At 44.6% G+C, this 19,828-nt stretch overlaps 1 protein-coding gene across 2 annotated transcripts in view; it reads right to left on the bottom strand.

The window, feature by feature from the left end:
• LOC115369613 (LHFPL tetraspan subfamily member 6 protein) overlaps positions 1-19,828 on the bottom strand; it is a 55,669-nt gene that overhangs the window by 35,512 nt on the left and 329 nt on the right. Inside the window, exon 2 of one of the 2 annotated variants that reach the window (XM_030066241.1) lies at positions 18,371-18,939. In XM_030066241.1, the coding sequence (XP_029922101.1) occupies positions 18,371-18,755 (385 nt within the window). In that variant the 5' untranslated portion in view covers positions 18,756-18,939. The remainder of the gene's footprint in view (positions 1-18,370; positions 18,940-19,828) is intronic. The other variant, XM_030066240.1, reaches the window with a different exon arrangement.

Below are 19,828 nucleotides of genomic sequence, written 5' to 3'. Positions count from 1 at the left end.
CGACAGCAGCCTCAATAGAGAATAATGCAATGCAGCCACAAGTCATTTTGAGTAAAAAAGGGTTGACTCAATTTTTTTGGACTGGGAAAACAAGTGTTCTCTTGCTCTTCCTATATTATTGCTATCACTGTATCACGATTGCTCTCTCCACCTCCGTGTACAACCTGCAGTTCAATCCAATACGTTCACACTTCTTCTCTAGGGGTTGCCCAAAGTCATTCTGGGAAATGTAGGAAATCACTGAAGTAGAATTACATGAGACAGGATGAGAGGAAGTGTGCACATCAAAAAAAAAAAAAAAAAGTCATATCACAAAATAACTGCAGGGGTGAACTGAACATCACAGATTGATAGTGATGTAAGAGCATCTGAGGGTGGATTTTTTTTTTCCCCCCTTTGCTTTAGATGAATAAGAAATGGATGGGAACTGTGGAAAAAAGCTGGCCTAATCACACAAGATGAATCGAGCGAGCTGCGTAAAAAACACTGATCAAACTCCAGAGGATATTTCCCGCAAAGAGCGGATGAACAACAGCGAGCGGGTCCAAGTCCACGTGCTCCTCAGCTGTTCGCCTGCTTTTTGACAGGAAAAAAATCAAAAGATAACACATTTCCGACCGCATGGCCCGAGGAACGAGAGGCTTGAACGATCTTTGAGGTCCAGACACAGTGGAGGCTGGAAGGGGAGATGCTGAGATAATAATGGACGTTTACTGCCCAAATCCCAGCAGGGTATTTCAGAGTCTCTGTACACAGCATACTGCGCAGTTGTCTCTGCTTTTATTGACATTTGCGTGTGCAGACTCGGCTCGGGTTTCCGGATAGCTCGCAGGCCAGCCTTCGTGTCGCTGTTGTTTGCGGGTGATGCACGGGGCGGCCGCTGACTGACTGATGGGGCCTCTCCCGCTCCGTAATGGCACCTCTGCCGCCTCGCGCTGCTTAAGCCGCTGCAGTTAGAGGCTGCAAAACATTATTAGATCCTGTAACAACACAACGCCGGGTCAGCCAACTGTGAGAGACACACACGCTGGCGTAACGGGCAGTATTGTGGAACAAAATAATCACATATCAAGCCAGCATAATGGTAAAATCCATGCTTTGTCCACTCTGTTGTAGGACTGACAGTCCCGACCATGTTATCAGCAGGCCCAAGTGCCTGTGACTTCTCAGCTTTTATTATCTCCCTCTTTGCACATGACAAACGATTCAGCATCCATCATGAGTGTGGCTGAGTGCTCTCCATGAAAAAAAAAAAAAAAACACTCTGGCCAGCCACCCACTCTGTGGTTATCTTCAAATGTCAGATGGTGGAGCACATTATGGTCAGGTTGAAACATGTTGAGCAGAACAGCTTTGGATGACATTACTGCCCTGATCCAGCAGCTCTGACAGAGATACAGCGATGACGGGAAAAAATAGCATCAACTTCGAGTCTATTATCACTTTGTCAGACCGTTTCAGCCGGCAACTGAAAACCGCGTTGTTATGACAAGCAATCCGCTGAATCTATTTTTATTTGGATAATTTCACACTGAAATAATATCGTCAGATGCGCACCTTGTGATTGAGCCAAAAGCAAATTGAATTTGAAATGCCTTCCCGAACATTTTCTTATGAAAGCCTATCTTCAGTATTCATGCGCTCGTGTGCTCAGCCAGAGAGACAGAAGGCAGTAGGGAGCTGAATAGGAAGTTGCCCTTAGGGGAACGCCGACAAAGGACCTGCATTAGAGAGGAGCTATCAGGACAGACGTGGTAGGGACATATTCACTAATGATCAAGTCTTTGCTGGCAGTGAGCAGATAAGTAGATGTGAGAGAGATATCTGCCAGTGGAGCTATGCAGTTCAATTCCCAAAAGGCTTGGCTCCACATGTAATCACTTTGCAATTACAAATCCACGTCTCTACTTCACCTTAGCAGGTGACAACCTTGCCTATAGCTGTTCCCACTTAAAAGCCTTGCAGTCTCCTTCCAATTTGCCTATGCCACATTGTGCAGGAAGTACGTACAAGTCAAGTTAGACGGTAATTACAGACTGCAGTGACTTTAATGGCTGTCACAACAAATCAAGCTTTTTTTTGTGTGCTACTGGATGCTACAACTCCACTCTCGCTGACATAAAAAACATACTTTGATGAATCTGATCCAGTTCACATTTTGGGCAGATTTAGATTACTTTGTCCATCAAAGATTTTCTATAATCTGAAAGCCAAACTTTGTTGCTGCAGACAAACGACGGTGGTCAGAATGTGCACACTATCCTGAAACTATTCACTGAGGATTGGCGTTTTCATTATGTTGGCGGGTCTATAAAATCCGAGAGTAACCCATTTTTAATCATCGCGATTCATCCGCACCATCTCCCGCTAGAGACATCAACTTGCGAGCCAGCTCGAGCAGCAGCATTCACCAGCGAGAATATCTGATTAAAAAGCTCTGGGTTCAGTCACAGCATGACTCTAAATCACATCCAGGAAAACTTTCTGTAATATTCTGGTGTAACTGGAGCCAGGCCTCTGTTGCCATGGGGACCCACAGCGAGCCTACAGGCCACGATCTGGGTGTAGTCGGCATGTCAGGCCTGGGAGAACAATACCAGGGGGCTCAGACTGGGCCAGGCCCGAAAGGAGCGGTGTGGGCCGAGGCGCTCGGCCGCATCAAAGACTACCTTTGTTCCCGTGTTTCCTTTGGAAAAAAGCAGGATTTACAACTTCTGCTTGACGTTTCAGTTCTCTATTCCACTAGAAAAGGGAGATGCAACCTCAAACAAAAAATAACAAATGTGCATAATGCAGAAAAGAGAAAGAAAGACCGCATGAGGTGATAATAAAGTCCATTAACCCTCCTGTTATGTTCACATTTTTGAACATCTTTTATGTTTGGGGTCAATTTGACCCCAGCAGTTTAAACTTCCACAAAATTATTATAACTAAAATTGTTATCAAAGTTTATGTGTCAGGTACTTTATGTTTCTTTGTTGATTACCTAAATAGCCCTTTGAATAAAACATAACTCACCCCCATCCCCACTTATACATCCAGTATTCCTATTACGCGACAATGGAAAAATATGCAAATCACCATAAAATCTCACTGATTGACCTAAAATTGGAAAGAAATATTAATTTTTGGTGTTTTAATGGCTTTATATTATTTCTAAGTAACGATTTTTGTTATTTATAACCAATGCGTTACAAAGTGTGAACAGGACATTGAAAACATATCATCATGTAAATTTCATCTTTACCCGGTAGCACCCATTACATTAGGAACACTCATTAAATATGAAGCAAAAAAAAATGATGTTAATTATTTATTGAGAGACGTTAAACATTGGCTGGGGTCAAATTGACCCCAAACACAATAGGAGGGTTAAAGCAAATGGGAGTCAAAATTTGCAGCTGTGCTAAAGGATGGAGGGGAAACGTCTGGCTAATGTTCTGAAGTTCTCCCGTCAGGTGAGGAAAGAGATAAGGTATCACCGCTGATATGATTTTCCATAGCTACCAACGCCTATTGGTTAATCATATCTGACCCTTGCTGCCAGTTCCTCTGCTCCTGACACTAATGCTGGTCCATGTTTAATTAGTCACTTTTCCTCAGGATGAAATGAAGTGCAGCAGAGTTGCACTTTTTTTTTTAATGAAGTGCAGACCTACTGGACAGGAAAACGCAGATACTGCCACACGCTGCACTTCCCTATGGCTTATCCACCAAGCTGTTTTTCACATTAATCCTATATATGGCCATCAGCTCTGGCTTGGCTACATAAACATATACAAATATGGGTAGAGCATGTCTTCTGTCCTGTTTATAGTCCACTTCTGGCTCTCTCTCTCTCCCTCTCTCTGTCTCTCTCTCTCAGATGAAGTTCACATTGTACATTCCTGAGACCTTGTGTTATGCTTTCACAGGGCTGCCTTTTGGGCTGAGTGGCTCAAAATATATCAAGCCGCAGTCGTACGGTGACCTAAATGAGTCTCTCATCTCAAGGCCTCCTTCTCCACAGCACTTTCATGGCCTTTGTCTGCTGGCTAGATCGAGTAAAATACCTACGTTCAAGCTCCCTCTTGCCAGGATTGTTTACGTCTTGGTGCACTTTGCTGCTGAATTTCTTCTCTTTCTGGTGCAGAGAAAGTTTGGTCGACAAGGTGCTGCTTTCACTTATTTATTTTATTTTATTATTTTTTTTAACCAAGTGAGTTCTCCATGACTTTTCCATTAATTTTAGCTTAATTTCCATGTCCAAGAGAAGCAATTTTTAGAGCTGCTTCTGAAAAGGTGTGCTTTAACACTGAGTGTGATATGAAAGTTGGTCGACACTTCAAACACTGCATATGAGCCTCTCTGGAACAGGAACAGACATGCATCAAAATAGGCTTTTTTTCTTGGTGCAAACTAGAATTTGCGATTGTTTTGACAAAAAATGTAAACAATATCTACTCTCAGATGTGTAATAATTTATTTTCAACTTTCTTCTCCAGACTGAGACCAACGGAGGCATGAACGCACACAACGGAAATCCTAAAGTACCACCATCAACCGGGCTGATGCTGCTTTAGTCAGATTTCCGTAACTCGTCCGGGAGCCTGGAAACAGCATTTTCAAATTTACTGACTTATCCAGATTGTTCATGACTCTATAAAGCCCCGCGCTTCCTGTTAAGGCCTGACGAGTATCCTGGCAGCGAGCATCAACACAGGAGGCTTGCAGCAACTTGTCTGATTTATCTCTATGCAAAACGTGAAGTTAAAGGAAACTTAGGGCTTAAATTAGCTGGCTTATCTTGTGCAACAGACCACTGACCGCCCAGAGGACTCCAGGGATTTCTCCAAATGTTGCCCCTGTCCCCCTTAGGTCTGCACCCCCTGCTGTTGTAGAAACCAGATCCTATAACAGGAGGAGCCCACCCAACTGTTGACCAGCTGGAATGAGAGAGTCTGGGAAGTAAAACAAAACTGAAATCACACTGGAGATTTTTGTTGAGCTTGTGTCAGCCATATGAAAAACTGAAGCACACACACTTTTTTTCCCCCTCACAAAACATATTTTTATGCAGCACAATTACATGGTTGTCATGTTACGGTAATGACAGCGATGGCATTTTGCCTATTACGGCGACAAAGTGCCTTTGATGGTCTATTTCTGCTGTGTTTGAAGGGGCCCAGAATGCACGTTTTCAAAGGCCTTCGAATCGTCTTTGTATTGATCATGTAACGCGCTGACACTCGCTCTCTCGAGGGGTCTCGCAGCATCTGGTTTGTAAAGGTCGAATTCATAATGAAAAAAATCCCAAAGTGTTCCCCGGCTGCGTTAGCATTCACAGTCGCAGTCCGAGTCGAGCCCGCTGCCGTTAAGGCTTTACAAGAGAAGCTGTGAAATTTATTCAAAGAAAACGGATTCGACTTGTTCAACAGATGCAGCTCTGCTAATTAAAAACACTTTCAAATTAAACTATGAGGTGGTGTGTTTTTTTTTTTTTTTTTTTTGCCGGTGCGGAAGCTTGGAGGGGGGGGGGGGGGGGGGGGGGGGGGCAGGGAGCAGCAGAATATTTTTACCCCAAATTCCCAGCATTCCTCAAGGCAGACAGCGAAGGCGGACCTTGACCTCTGCACGTGGAACGCTAATACACACACACACACACACAGAGTAAACTGTACACATGCTCTCAGAAAAAACACACACACACATGCAGACAAAAAAAAAAAAAAAATACTAAAAAGATATTCACACACACATCTCACACATCTCAATACCACTCAGGTTTAGGTTATTTTTCCTCTGCTGTTTAAATTGTTCATATTTCTATTTTTTATATATTCCTTGTTTATAGTGTATATATTGCTTGCTGCTATTTATCATCTGTTTATACTGTAAATTTGGACATTGCCCACATCTATGCACATTGTATAAATTTTTTTTGCACATTGGGTACTTAGATCTCTGGTGTCACCTTTTATTCTTTATTTTTTATTTATTTAATCTTGTAATCTGTGGATACTGTTGAAAACTGTGAATTTCCTTCGGGATGAATAAAGTATCTATCTATCTATCTATCTATCTTTACCCACACTGTCCACTAAAGAAAGCGAGCGGCGGCGTTTACATTGGCAGAGGTCCTGGAGCGCATATTTCAGCTGCAGGTTAACTGGTGTCACAATCTTCCAACCCGACCGAGACGCCAGCATTTTCTCCAACGTTCTGCCCCGGTGGTCTCTCATTATGACTGCAAAAAGGTCTGGGCCCAAAGCAAAAGACGGTGATTTATTAGTGTTTTATCATACGACACCGTGTAAAATTGCACTGAGGTTACGGCTGCCTTCCTAAAATGTAGGGAATGTCCTGTATCACCGCGCCTACTTGTGTCGCAGATGAGCGGGCGACCCCGTTTACACCTTCGATGTCAAAGCCGAGGATCACCAGGACGGCTCGCAGGGTTCAGAGCTCAGTGTCCCGAATGGTAGAGCGATTTGAAGTTCAGTGGAAAAACGGGGGTGTAACAGTTACGGTCATGTGTGCATCATTTCAGCAAAGTTGTGCGATGACGAACACGAACGACCGCAAGCCACTCATGACTAGTGTTGCAAAATTCCCGGAATTTTCAAAGTTGGAAAATTTCCATGGGAATTTTTGGAAATTAACGGGAATTAACGGGAATTTTCGGGAATTTATATTCACTGCATTCACCCGGTCATATACATGTATACATAATAAACATTTTGTTTTGTTATAAGCAGATATGCATGCAAACATGTTACATTATAATGAATTTCCAGGGAATTTTCGGGAATTTTCCCTAGCTGAGTCAAACTGTGTTAATTCAGGCATAGGACTGTGTGCAGTACTATTGTTAAGGTGTGCATATGAATAGAATAGAATAGAATAGAATGTCTTTATTGTCACTGTACAATGTACAACGAAATTAAAAGTGAAATCCCTAACGGTAATCATTCATTCAACATTAAAAAACATTGTAAAAAAAAAGGACAAACAAACAAAACACATAATGTGACACATAACAAAAAGTGGTTCAAACGACCCATTAAAATGCATAGAAATGCAGGAAATTGAATGGTGATGCTGATGTGATGATCGTCTGTCTCAGTGGAAGTGCTGTAGCCTAGTGGATTATAGGCTACTGATTGATGATGATCAAATGTGCTCGAAATTATTTGCATATGTGAATCATGGTGCACAGCTGAATTTGCATTGAATCATGCAACATATTTGTTTCCACCAAAATGCAAAGTTGACTGTTTATATTTCAGTTTTATTTCACACACTTGGGTATGGGGATGATGATTTTACAGTTTGCTGGCATTGTGGCATTTGGGTTAGAGGTGAGTCCTGAGTTCAGGAGATTAGGGTTTCCATTTCCAAAATGGTGATATTGATGTTGGCATTCATTTTATTGATTATTGTTTATTTTTGCCCCATTCACCTTCAGTTAACAACAACAAAAACGAAAATTTCCAAAATTCCCAAGCTTAAATTTCCATGGAAACTTTTTAAAAACCTCATTCAAACTGATGACAAGAAAAAAAAAAAAAAAAAAAAAAATTCCCAAAATTCCCGAGCCGAATTTTCCTGGGAATTTTCGGAAAAATTGAAAAAAGAAGTGACAGCAAAAATCTTCTGAAAATTTCCAATATTCCAGAGCGAAAATTCCCATGGGAATCTTCGGAAACTTTCCACCCTTTTGCAACACGACTCATGACAGACGAATGCCATGTGCACAGGGAAGCTCATCCTCCTCCTCCTCCGATGTGATCTGCAGCTGTCCAACATGTCACCTTCACCTGTCCGCCCCGGGCTCACAGCTCGGCCGCATGCGCTCCTTTTTCACCTCCTGAAGAAAGCCCTCTTCTTCCACCACCGCGCGCTGACCCCGATCTAATTCACATGCAGACACAGGTGCTCCTTTTCCGCACATTATCTCCCATCAGCGCTATGACTCCACATCCAACTCCTAACTCTATTCCCGCCCGCCGCCTCAGCGATGAGGAGGTAGATGGCGCAGATATTCAATCACACGGAATCAAATTGACTCAGAGAAATGAGAGACTTCCTTGAGTCGGAGTGGAAAACAAAAGAGTAAAACAGCTCATGCCTAAGTGGCTGCTGACGTCACGTCTTCGGGATGTGGAAGTTTACAATATAAGATATCTACGGTTTGAGGGTACAGACACTCAAGACGGGCCATTGCTGCGGATTCTTTCGGCGATTGCCAAGAATAGCACCTTCCCACAGAGATCCTCCATTACGGTTTTATTTGCAGATCCGTCTCCATACATCCAACACCCACCCCCCCCTCCTATTCTATTTCCATACTGGCCTGCAGTTTGACCTGAGAGGGAGCAGCAGAAAAGGAGTATTGACCCCACGTCCCCCCTCTCTAGGAAGAACCCAGTATAATTAACTGTAGTGTTAAAGCCACGGTGCCTCTGAGACTTTAAAACGGGGCATGAATACTGAGCAAACTACTTTATCCCACAGGGCTCAGTCCCAATCCATGCAATCCATACTTATTCATTTATTCAGCCGACTCATGCCCTCTGACTCCCTAGGAGATGTCTACCAGGTCAAACATGGGCTTTCCATCTTCTTCTTTGCTAATCAGACTTAACATCCAGTGACGGTAAGAGAAAACACCAGTAAGGTATGGTGTTATGTTTTTTTTTTTTTTTTCCCCCCTTTCTCTTATTCTCTCTTTATTTTTCTGCTCACACAAGAGGTTTTACCTGCCAGAGAAACAAAGTAATAAGATGTCTGGACCCACATGAAGGAGTTTATTCTGAGATCCCTACCAATGACTAAGCCATTATTCACTGTAAATACCGGCTAGGCCCCTGCCATCAAACATGCCCCCGACAATGTGTGTCAGTACCGAGTCACCGGTGATACAGGAAAGAGGTGCCTCTGCCATCTGTGAAGCATCTGCCTGGGCGGTGATTCATCTCCTCACCCACACAGATCCACTGTTTTTATGATTGAGAGCGAAAAGCCCCCGGTCCCTCACCAGCAAAGACGTGGTGTGTTTTATGAATCACTCGGGGGTTTGTGTCCGCTCTGTCCCTTCCATCACCAAACGAGAGGAGAACGTCCTGCAATCAATTAAAGTTTAATGATCTAAAAAAAATAAAATAAATAAAACTACAAACTCTTCAAGAGGAATTTAACTAGATCCCCAGATTCATTTCCCCGGTTTACTCAGATTCTCTTCAGCTGAAAGGCTTTTTTTTTTTTTTTTTTTTTTTTTGCTGCTTTCATAGCTACATTAATGCCAGACACGACAACCACGGATGCAGACACCAGACACGCTTTCTGGAATATTTCTGTTCAGAGTGACACAAACATCCCAATATGCAGCACGCCTGGTACTATGGTAGTGAAAACAATGACTTAACAGAGGAACAGACTGAAATAACCCTTCCTGTCTGTCCTTTGGTTCCCCAGACTTCCTGTTTGACAAAACTAAATCCCTGTTGAAGCTGGGCTTTCCGCCCTGTTTCTTTCTGTCTATCTCTCTCTCCCTCTCTCTCCCTCTCTCTCAGTCTCACTCGATTGTTCACTCATTCTTTCTCTCCGGCTGAGCCCAGGTCTACTCTTCGGGTCACTGAGTGCCAGCCCAATCTGCTTTTTTTTTTTTTTTTCCCCCCCTGCTCACAGCAGACAGCAATGTGCATTGCCAGAAGGAGGAGGAGGAGAGAGGGATGAAGATGGTGAAGGAGAAGGGGAGGAAGGAGAGGGGAAGGACACGGAGAGGAGTGGTCAGAAAGTGGAATTAGGGGAAACCTGAGACAAGCTTGAGTTGCAGATTGAGAGTAGCAGAGATAATACCGCGGTAACCCCGAATGAGAGGGGGCAGAAAAAGAGGTGGGAGTTCACCGGGAGAAACACCGCGAGGGTGAAGGAGAAAGATACACACTGGTGTTCAAGAAAACAGACTGCCTACGGTGCACAGGCTACACTCAAACAGCCCCGGCGGCGGCGGCGGCGGCGGCGGCGGGGGCCGAGGGAACCGTGCGCCGAGCAAAAATAGCTGCCGGGCTGAATGAGCGTTGCATTACAGCGTTGTAAGAGCGGACTGCACTTTAGGTGATCAATCACCTCACAGGAAGAGACGTCCACTTTATAACCATCAGCGGCCGGAAACGTAAGCAATGAGGAGCGAGACGGCATTCTAAAAACCATTACACACGGCTCCTGTCCGTCGTAAAAATGGCCAGGCTTTCTCCACTCAAACATATGGGCCGGAGCGATCTCATTAGTTTTATGCAATGTCTACATGGCAGATGAGGCGGCATAGTCCATCATCATCACATCAGCCTGGCAGGCCTGTGAGGAGGGAGGAATACAGATACGGCTCTGAAGGCAAATGCAAGAAGGTAATACACCATGTCAGGGAATATTCACCCATCACCTCCAAGTGTCTTACCAGGAGGGCCCCTGTGATCTGGCACTGTTCAACGGTGAATACGGAGAGTCCACATTCACGGTGGAATATTCCCTGAGCATTTCATCCCTCTGCCGTCTTCATATGGATCCCATTTCATTTCGTTGTACCTCTTGAAAACGAGCGCTGGCGGTAAGAGGGGAGTGGAAGCGCACATTCTGGGACTGGGCGGGATCCAGCTGGCAGAGGCTCACAAAGCCGACACAAGGACAAAGCTCCTGGCTGTGCTGGTATGGCTCTCCAGCAGGACAACACACGCCTCTGCCAAATAGCCCTTGGCAATATTATGGAAGCCACAATGACAGCCCATCTGCAATTTATTTACATGTCTTAAATTTGTCACGCACACACTCATGCCCTTGACATACATTTTTAGCAACGGGGGCAGTACGCATGGAAGAGGCGCGTCTCATTTCGTCTGGCCCAAACAACACATGACCGCGAGCGTATTTCACTCCGCGGCGTACGGTTGGACTGTAGGTGACCTCTGTGGGAACAATAGAGTGACTTAAGACGGTGGTACGCCGAAAACAAAAGCAAACTCTCTCCGAATAGAATCCCGGTTGAACACGTCACCACATTTTAAATGTGTGTGTACTCGCTGTGGCTTCATACCATGCATTTACTCACATTCCACAACGGAGGGAGCGTCAGTAAACGAACAATGAAAGTGAAATGGACGGTGGCGATGCTAGTGAAGAGAGAGTATACCAAAGAAGGAAATTAAAGTTTTGTTTTTTTTACCAGAAGGCAACACAAACAATTATGTGACATTTTACACTGCTGAGCTCAAAGCCAAGGCGCCGCTTCGTTTCCACCGCAAACGTGTTGTTTAGTTTGGAGAAACCAGATTAATTTAATTTCATAAAACTATTTATACCCGTTTCCCGCTGAGGGAACCGTCCCAGAGACACGGGAACTCTCTTGAGGAAGCAGGAACTCTGACCCCTGTTTGTTTGCATCCTGTTTGTCTGCATCTTGTGAAAGTAAAGTCGCTACTGACTGTCCCAAAAGCTGCTAAAAGTTGCTAGACGACACCATCTAATTTGCATTTACCAGGCCTATCGACGTGATTACCAAATACATCAAGTGAACAAAATCATCATTTGTTACCGGCTATAATGCACATTTTACCGCATAAGCACTACAGCTGTCCCTCGCTATAACGCGGTTCACCTTTCGCGGCCTCGCAGTTTCGCGCATTTTTTTTAGTGCAATTCTGCATGCTTTTTTTTTTTTTTTACAGCGCATTGTGTTCTGCGTCCTGATTGGCTAAGGGACTGTAGACCATTGTCAATCAATCTCCTCCGTGCCGTGTCTCCTGTACAGTACAGAATGCGTTCGTTCTATAATACTGGACTTATTTTTCTACGAAGGTTTGAACGTTGAGAGTTTAAACGAGAGAGAAAAGTGAGAAAATGTTAATGCCTGTCTGAGAAAAGTGTATAAAGTGTGTCGTGAGGGGTTTACAGCCTTAAAACATCTAGAATAATTGTAAAAAATAAAGCTGACTACTTCGCGGATTTCGCCTATTGCGGGTTATTTTTAGAACGTAAACCCCGCGATAAACGAGGGACCACTGTATTCGTCTGCATAATGTGTCCAAAATCCCTGACCATATCTAGGCCTATATCATGAATATGAATATAATATCGATACATTGCCCAGCCCTAGTTTAGGGTGCTCACTTTGCCAGAACCCTTTTCCAAAAGCGCGATCCAGGAACATCGGCGGTGGAACGTTTTTAATGGAAAAGGGGGAATCAGAAGCCTCGATGACAGCCATTATCGATATTCTTGGTGTGACACTTCTATTGAGCTCTCCTCGTTTGGTGACTTGTGACTGTGTTTCTCCTTTGAAGAAATAAAAAGTCACTTTTAAAGGCTTTGATCAGGGCGCTCACTCTGCCTTTCCAAAGCGAAATAAAGAGTGTAAAAAAAAAAAAAAGAAAGAAAAAGCTGCCGATTAACGCACAGCCAATAAATTTCCAGTTTGTTACGGCATTCTCAGAGACCTCACAGGGAGGCATCAGTAAGCAGAAATTAATGCAAAAACCCACATTTTTCAGATCTCATTTCATCAAAGAGCTGTCAAAACTCCAGGGTCATATTTAATGTAATAGACATTAAATGTCCCTAATAAATAATACATGTTTGCAGCCTTCCTCCACAGTTATGGTATCGAATTTTCCCCCCCCGAAGGGTGTAAAGACTTCTTGTTACCGCTCACAACAACAGCTGACAAAATTAGACTCCACTGCTGACCGCAACCTGTTATTGCCGAGTTATTCTGCTGCGTCGAGCTATTTCAAACTTTTTTTTTGTTTGTGTCCCTTTGGGGAAAGTATATCTCACAGCTCCACGCCTCCTCTGGAACAGCAGAGGTCCTGGAGGAGAGTGCGCCTCATATAAAAGTGCTCTGCCTGTACCCTGCAAGCCGTCCTGACAAAATCTCTTAAAAGGCCGAGCACGGATACGGCAGTCGTATTCGTCAGGGATTATTTCCCCCTCATAGTTTCAGTTTCAGTGACACGGTAGTTCGACACCTCCTCAGGAAACACATCGCAGACCCTTTCCCCCTTGTCACGGCATATTTCAAAACTGTCATTTGACGTCACGAGTTTAAAATCATTTCAATCGAGCCGACGTCGTTCATAAATCAAAACATCATTTTCCCCGAGATTTTTCGCCGTGTTTTGGTACACCGCATCTCAAATTGACTCGCGCTCCTCGGAGACCTTTGTTTTTGGATTTTACTCCGCACCAAGTGTCATCTCTGTTTGATTGATTGCCTCACAAACTGGCTCGCTGTCACCGGGGGAGGGGGGTAAAGATTGACTCTACTCTTCCAATTAAGCGGACGTCACAAAACTATTATCCTGAACAAATGGTGGAGTGTTATCTGGCCGCACCAACGTGTTGATTTTGATTCTGCACAACTACACTGCAAAAACTCAAAATCCTACCAAGATTATTTGCCTTATTTCAAGTCAAACTGTCTTATTTCTAGTCAAAATATCTCATTACACTTAAAATAAGACATGATCACCTCAGAAGTAACTTGTTTATAGACAATTCTCTCTTTCAAGTGAAAATTTGCTTGAAACAAGTGAAAATTTGCTTGTTTCATTGGCAAAATTTGTTTCTTCTTTCTAGCTAATTTTCACTTATTTCAAGTGAATTTTCACTTTTTCCACTGGCAAATTTTGCCAATGAAACAAGCAAATTTTCACTTGTTTCAAGGGAATTTTCACTTGAAACAAGTGAAAATTGTCTAAAAACAAGTTACTTCTGAGGTGATCATGTCTTATTTTAAGTGTAATGAGATATTTTGACTAGAAATAAGACATTTTTGACTTGAAATAAGACAAATAATCTTGGTAAGATTTTGCATTTTTGCAGTGTATTATCTCTCTTCAAATATATATAAGTTGTTCGCTTGTTGGTGATCGAGAATCCTTCATCCCTCATCATTTGTCTTGTTATTGTTGAGGCAATTACAATTCTTGCTGTTCCTTTATTAACCAAGGCTTTTAATAGGTGTAAAAAAAAAAAAGAGACCGTATTACTCTTGCTTCAACATCACCTCACTGTTGTCCTGTCACTTTTAAATTTGATTTTAATTTGTCCTTCTCAGCTTTAGTGCCAATTTACCGATTAAAGCCGGGCGCACGCTACATGACTTTAGACTCAATTAAGCCGTCCCGGACTCGTTTTGGAGATCTGAGACAAAATCCTCGTGTCGGAGCCAACTCGGCGCACGTGGCCGTCACTGCAGCTTGTTAGGTTTGATCGGATCAGGCGGAGAGCGGTCTGACCGGGGGCTTTCAGACATCCGCAGATTTTTAGACTCATCTCTAACTTTTTTTCCAGCTGAGAAGCTGCAGCGCTCGCGTCACGGGTGATGTATGTGCGGACGGGTTTTCAGGAGGGTGAGCAGCAACGGCCAGTGAGAGCTCACAAGGACACCAAGCAGAGGAGGTGGAAAATTAGTGTTTTCGGCTATGGGAATGGCATTCCCTTGACAATACGACACACACACGCACACACATGCACACACACACACACACACACACTATGAATACCAAACAATGCAAATTCCAGCTAGTTTGCCTCAGCTTTACAGTCGAGCTCCAACTCTCTGCCTTACAGGCAACCCATGCTGTCTGCGTATCCCCACCCCACTGCTCCTCCAAATTTGGCGTCTAGCTCTTGTTTTTTCTTTTTTGGCACAAATGAGTATACACACACACACACACACACACACATGCGTGCACACACTGAGTGCACACACACTGGGTGCTACGAGCTCCTCTTCCTTCTCAAACTCCAATATTAGCACAAACAAACAGGTGGAAAAAAACAGTCACGGTTCATGTTAGTGTGTCACGGTGAGGCAGGAGGATATAGAGTGGGTGAAGTCCCGCCCACCCACTTCCGGTACATGGGTCCTCAAAAGCAAAAAATTATGAATGCGATCCAATGGGTAGATAAAAATTATTTTCTGGTCCCGTTTGAATTGTGCCATGGATTTCACATATGTTGTTTTTGATATTTAAAGATAATTTTTCACGCAAAGAAGACTACAATTTAGCGCGAAGAATATTAATAATGTTAGGTTTTGTGTGAGCCCGCTTTGTGAGCTACAACTCTTCGCTGCTCTCGGTGCGAATGATATACGTCACCACCCGCACTGGAAGCCTACAACAGACATGGCCATTTTTTGAGGTTCTGAGTTTTTCTGCCCGACGGCGGGGTCCGCTCGCCCTCCCGCCCGGCCCGGCGCTCCGTCGGCCCTCGGAGACGCGGACAATCGGGAACAAAACACACCGGCATCTTGACTTGAATCTGGATGGAAGGAAACGGCGATGACGTGACGTCACATACGCGACACAGCATGAAGTCTTTCTAATTGTGTTTTCTCAACAGCATTTAACTGAACAATGGAGCAATAAACGGTCAAACTCTTGACATGAAAATTTGTTATTTAAGCCTATAAACAACATTTGTGTAATCCATGGCATAACGACGGGGGGACCAGAAAATAATTATTTTCTGTCCATTGAACACCATTCATTTTTTTCGCTCCGAAAGGTCCCATGGGGGTCCACCGGAAGGGGCGGGACTTCACCACTCTATTGAGATCCCTCATGACCTAATCCAACTGTCCACATCATTTAATATGTGCACCACCGTGTTGCATTATCTTTAACGTGCACAGGCCGATTTTGGCTTCGCTCGCTGCCTGGAGCTCGTCAGCCAGGGCGTGCGACTCTTTTCTGCTGAGTGTTTCTGGCTTCTGGTATTTATTCCCTCATCTCTTCCCATCTCATCGCTCACCTTTCAGTTTTGCAAATGTCATTAAAAGAGCGGACCTCAAGTCTCATTTTCTCACCGTGTCGTGTTCAACGGTACTTTCGAATTAGTGGCTGCTGTCCTACCACCCTTCGGTCTGGGCCTAGGCCACGTGGGCGCTCATCAACCCTGACCCAACTCGTTCAAAACAGCACTACAAGAAGAAAACAGCAACAATAATAGTTATTATTAGCGTAATAATACTGTCGCCGCTCTTTCGGTGATGACTTCAAATCCCTTTCATCCTTGTCCACTTTGCGGGGCTGAGATAAATGACAGGGAGACACAAGGTGGCTCTTCTCCTGGTGCGAGCCCAGGGGCCCTGGCCTCTCTGGGAAGACACTCTTCATTAGCAGACAACAATAGGAGCAGAGGAAACACAAAAGGAGAGAAAGACAGTGGCATCAGATGATGAACCACGGGGCTCCTTTGCATCGAGCACATTCACATGCATTGCTGCAACCGACCGCACGCCTCATTTACTTGCTCTCCTCGTTCCCGCTAATCGCTGAGATTTGATCATATCTCTCAGCATACATTTTGGCTTTTCCTCCTGTGGATCTTTATATCTCAGTATGGGTCTTGGTTAATGAAAAGTAAATGTGACAGGGAGCTTGCGGCTGCTGAAATCTTTCCATCACTGGGTACTTTTTTTTTTTTTTTTTTTTTTGTGTGTGTCTCAAACTTCCCCTGCCTGTCTAAACATTTCGACTCTCTTCTCGCTTAGCAAGTGATGGGCAACAATACAGGGAGCGGCCCACTGAGTCGCCCGACTGTGTCGCGTCCAATTAGCCCTTCTGCATCCGCCTAGGACAACTCTGCCCTTTGCATCAACAAAGTTCAAGTTACAAAGATCTGAGGCGTGCCCCGTGGATTGCCCCCACCCCTTTTCTTTGCTCCCCCCTCTCTCTCCCTCTGAATTCGTGTGAGTGTGGAGTCGTGCATGTGTGGGAAAGAAAGACACAGGAAAAGAAAGACAGACGGGGATTTTTTAATCCTGTGACCAAAAATAGCAACTTGCTGTAATGCTGAGTCTATGTGCTACTTTGAGCCGAAAAGTAACTCTCGCTGCATAAAAGCACACATTTCCGGATAAACCCACCAGCCGTTACCTTAATCATCCGCCATATTATGCATCATTAATACACATGTTCTTAAGTAGTTAAGCCTTTTAAAACTAGGACGTCGTGCGTTGTGGTGGTCCTCGGTAGGCTTATCCCTCTGAAAAACCCAGCAGCTCTGTCGAATCTGCCAGCAACCTGCTTTTCTGTCACTTCACTTCCCAAAGCCAAACTAAAGCGATGGGGATTGTAAATAGCAGAGCGGTGAACCACAGTATGTGAGCAAACGTCTTGAGTTAATGAGAGGGCCTGGAACACCGCAGCTTCTTAAACTGGGGCAGAAAAAAACGCGCAGCTTCCATGGAAGCCTTCCCTCAGACCTCACATCCCCAGGAGAACACATGTGCAAAACCAACAGCACGCATAAACACAACCGGCGTGGTGCGGATGCTGTGTCCACTTACTGTAAACAAACAAACAAACAAACACACGGGCGCTTCCAGGGCCGGGGCTGCAGTGTTGACACGGCTCTGTTTTTGCAGGACGTGGCTCCGGAGACGCAGCCAAAAGACAAATGTGCACCGAGGCGAGCGGGTGGTGGAGGGGGGGGGGGGGGTGCAGGTTTCATTTCACCCTCGACGAGGACGCACTCTCAGCTGCAAATCAAACTGACACACTAATTGCAACTCCATTTTTCCGCTCTTCATCGGCACGACTGAAACAAAAGATGCTAATTTACATGAGAAAAAGTGTGCAGGCAGGAGAGCGAGCGAGGAGGGTGTTGTTCAGTTTGATCTATAGGAAGATACTGATCAATTGAACCACTAATCTAAGGGTTTTTTTTTTTTTTTTGTCATAATACATTTCCTCCTCTGTATTTACACTATGTGAACTGAAGCCAAAATTTCTTAAAGTGGAAGTGCTCCATTTTTTTTTTTTTTAAAGGGGAGTGGCATCTGATGTTTAGATGATCAACAAGCTTGTCGTCCGCGGCCGAACTTTTCGCAGTCATCAGCCGTGAACAGCCAATCAGATTTGTTTCCCTTTACTTTTGTCTCATGGAGGACCGGTCTGCCTGGCCGATGCAACACAGACACAAAGTTGACTGCAGCCATTCCCCACATCTCAACAGCTTTTATTTGCACGGCTGCAGAAAAAGCACGTCGCTTGGAGAATTGAGATCCGAGGCGAGTTTTATTGAGTTTTTTTTTCTGCTTGTTTACGATTGGTGCAACATGGTAAAGCTCGCTAGCTAGTTAGGTTCCACTATCAAACTGATGTAACGTTATGAAAGGCAGCAGCGAAGCAGTGGAAAATACGTGTTTTGACTGTTCAAGCCGGTCGCTCATGCCCACAACACAGATGCAATCGGAGCTCCTTTGACCCGCCCACCAGTGGCCCGAGCAGAGCGAGCTCTAACGCCTCGCGGTGTGAACAGCGTGTGAGGGTGGATGGCAGGATAAAAAGTACACAAGGCCACAAAATGAGCTCAGACTCACCCCCGACAAACTGGATGCCCCCGGCCACGCGACCAATGGTGCGGGAGATGAGGTCAGAGATGCAGCAGCCCATGAGGCCCGTGAGCGCCACCAGGAGGAGGAGGCCGCACCCGACGCCCGTCACCACCGTGCAGATCCTCCACTCCAGACTGGGGATGCCCTGGAAGGTGGCGTAGCGCCCGCACTGCTCCAGCATCACCGTGGCCTGCCTCTCCTCGTCCCGCACCGGGTAAGAGCAGCGGCGGAATGTGCCAAAGGACACGGGCTTGTCCATCTGCGTCCCCAGCAGCCAGTAGGGCATGAAGAAGCCGACACAGGAGGCAGCGGCGCACAGCAGGGACAGCAGGGCCCAGATAACACCTGCACATGTCAGACTAGACGCCATGGTAAACAGTCTGCAAACGCTTCACACAGTCACCGGACTAACAGCAGTTATATGAGTACTCGCTGCGTTGTGGGAAGCCTTGTCGTGGGCATTTAACACCGCCGGTCTTCACCTGCTCAGTGACTCCGGGTCCCTGTCAGGGGGAAGAGAGACGTCCACACTGAGCACAGGCAGAATAAATCATCTATGGGAACAAGTTGGCAGAACAGTGGAGTGACGTGAAAAACCATTGCTTCATATGACATGTGAGCCTAAAAACCAGTCATTATAAATACTGCATTTATACAACTCTGCAACAGAATCACATACAAGAGTCCAATTAAGTCCTAATCAATAGGCTGCAGTAGATATTTAACACAATCAAAAAGAAATAGATTTGAGTCAGCATTCATTTCATAACACTAGCACATTGATTTGAGTTTGCTGTGAAGCTGAGTAGGCTATAAATTAGTAAGTAAATGTGATTTTTTTTTTTTTTATGGGTCCCAGCCTTCTCATTTCTTTAATACTTCCCAACCACACTGATATGCAGGGGAAAAAAAAAATACTTTAAGAGACTTAAACCCACCACATCCATCATCTTTAAAGCAGTTTGAAATAATGACACACATATGACAACTTGTTATTGTAGCCTAAAACAGCTGATTGGAGGAACTGAGCTGGAGTTTTATTTTCAAAGCAGTCCAGCCCACTCTGCATGAAACGACCTCCCTTGCAAAAAAAAAAAAAAAAAAAAGAGCAATCCTGCAGTTAAGTGTTAGCAGGATACTACCTATGAAAAAAAAAAAAAAATCCAAGCACAACTGCAAACAACATACAACATTTTGCAGGACTGTTGTAGTGACAGCATAAGACAGAAAAACATCATTAAGTGTGACTAAAAAAAAAAAAACCCTTTGCAAACTCACTAGCAGAAACACACCGTAAGTCCCTATAGGAGTATTACGGGGAATATCATGGTGATTTTTCATTAGGGGTGACCTGGAGGAGCACGCTGTGTTATTGCGGAGCTCTCACTGTTGGAATGAGGATAATGAAACACAAGGCAAAGAAACACGGCAAAGCGGCGCTTA

This window comes from Myripristis murdjan, chromosome 13 (assembly GCF_902150065.1).
Source record: "Myripristis murdjan chromosome 13, fMyrMur1.1, whole genome shotgun sequence".
Classification (NCBI taxonomy): Eukaryota; Metazoa; Chordata; class Actinopteri; order Holocentriformes; family Holocentridae; genus Myripristis; species Myripristis murdjan.
Note: the sequence above shows the minus strand (reverse complement) of the source record. Positions and strands in the feature narration are given on the sequence as shown.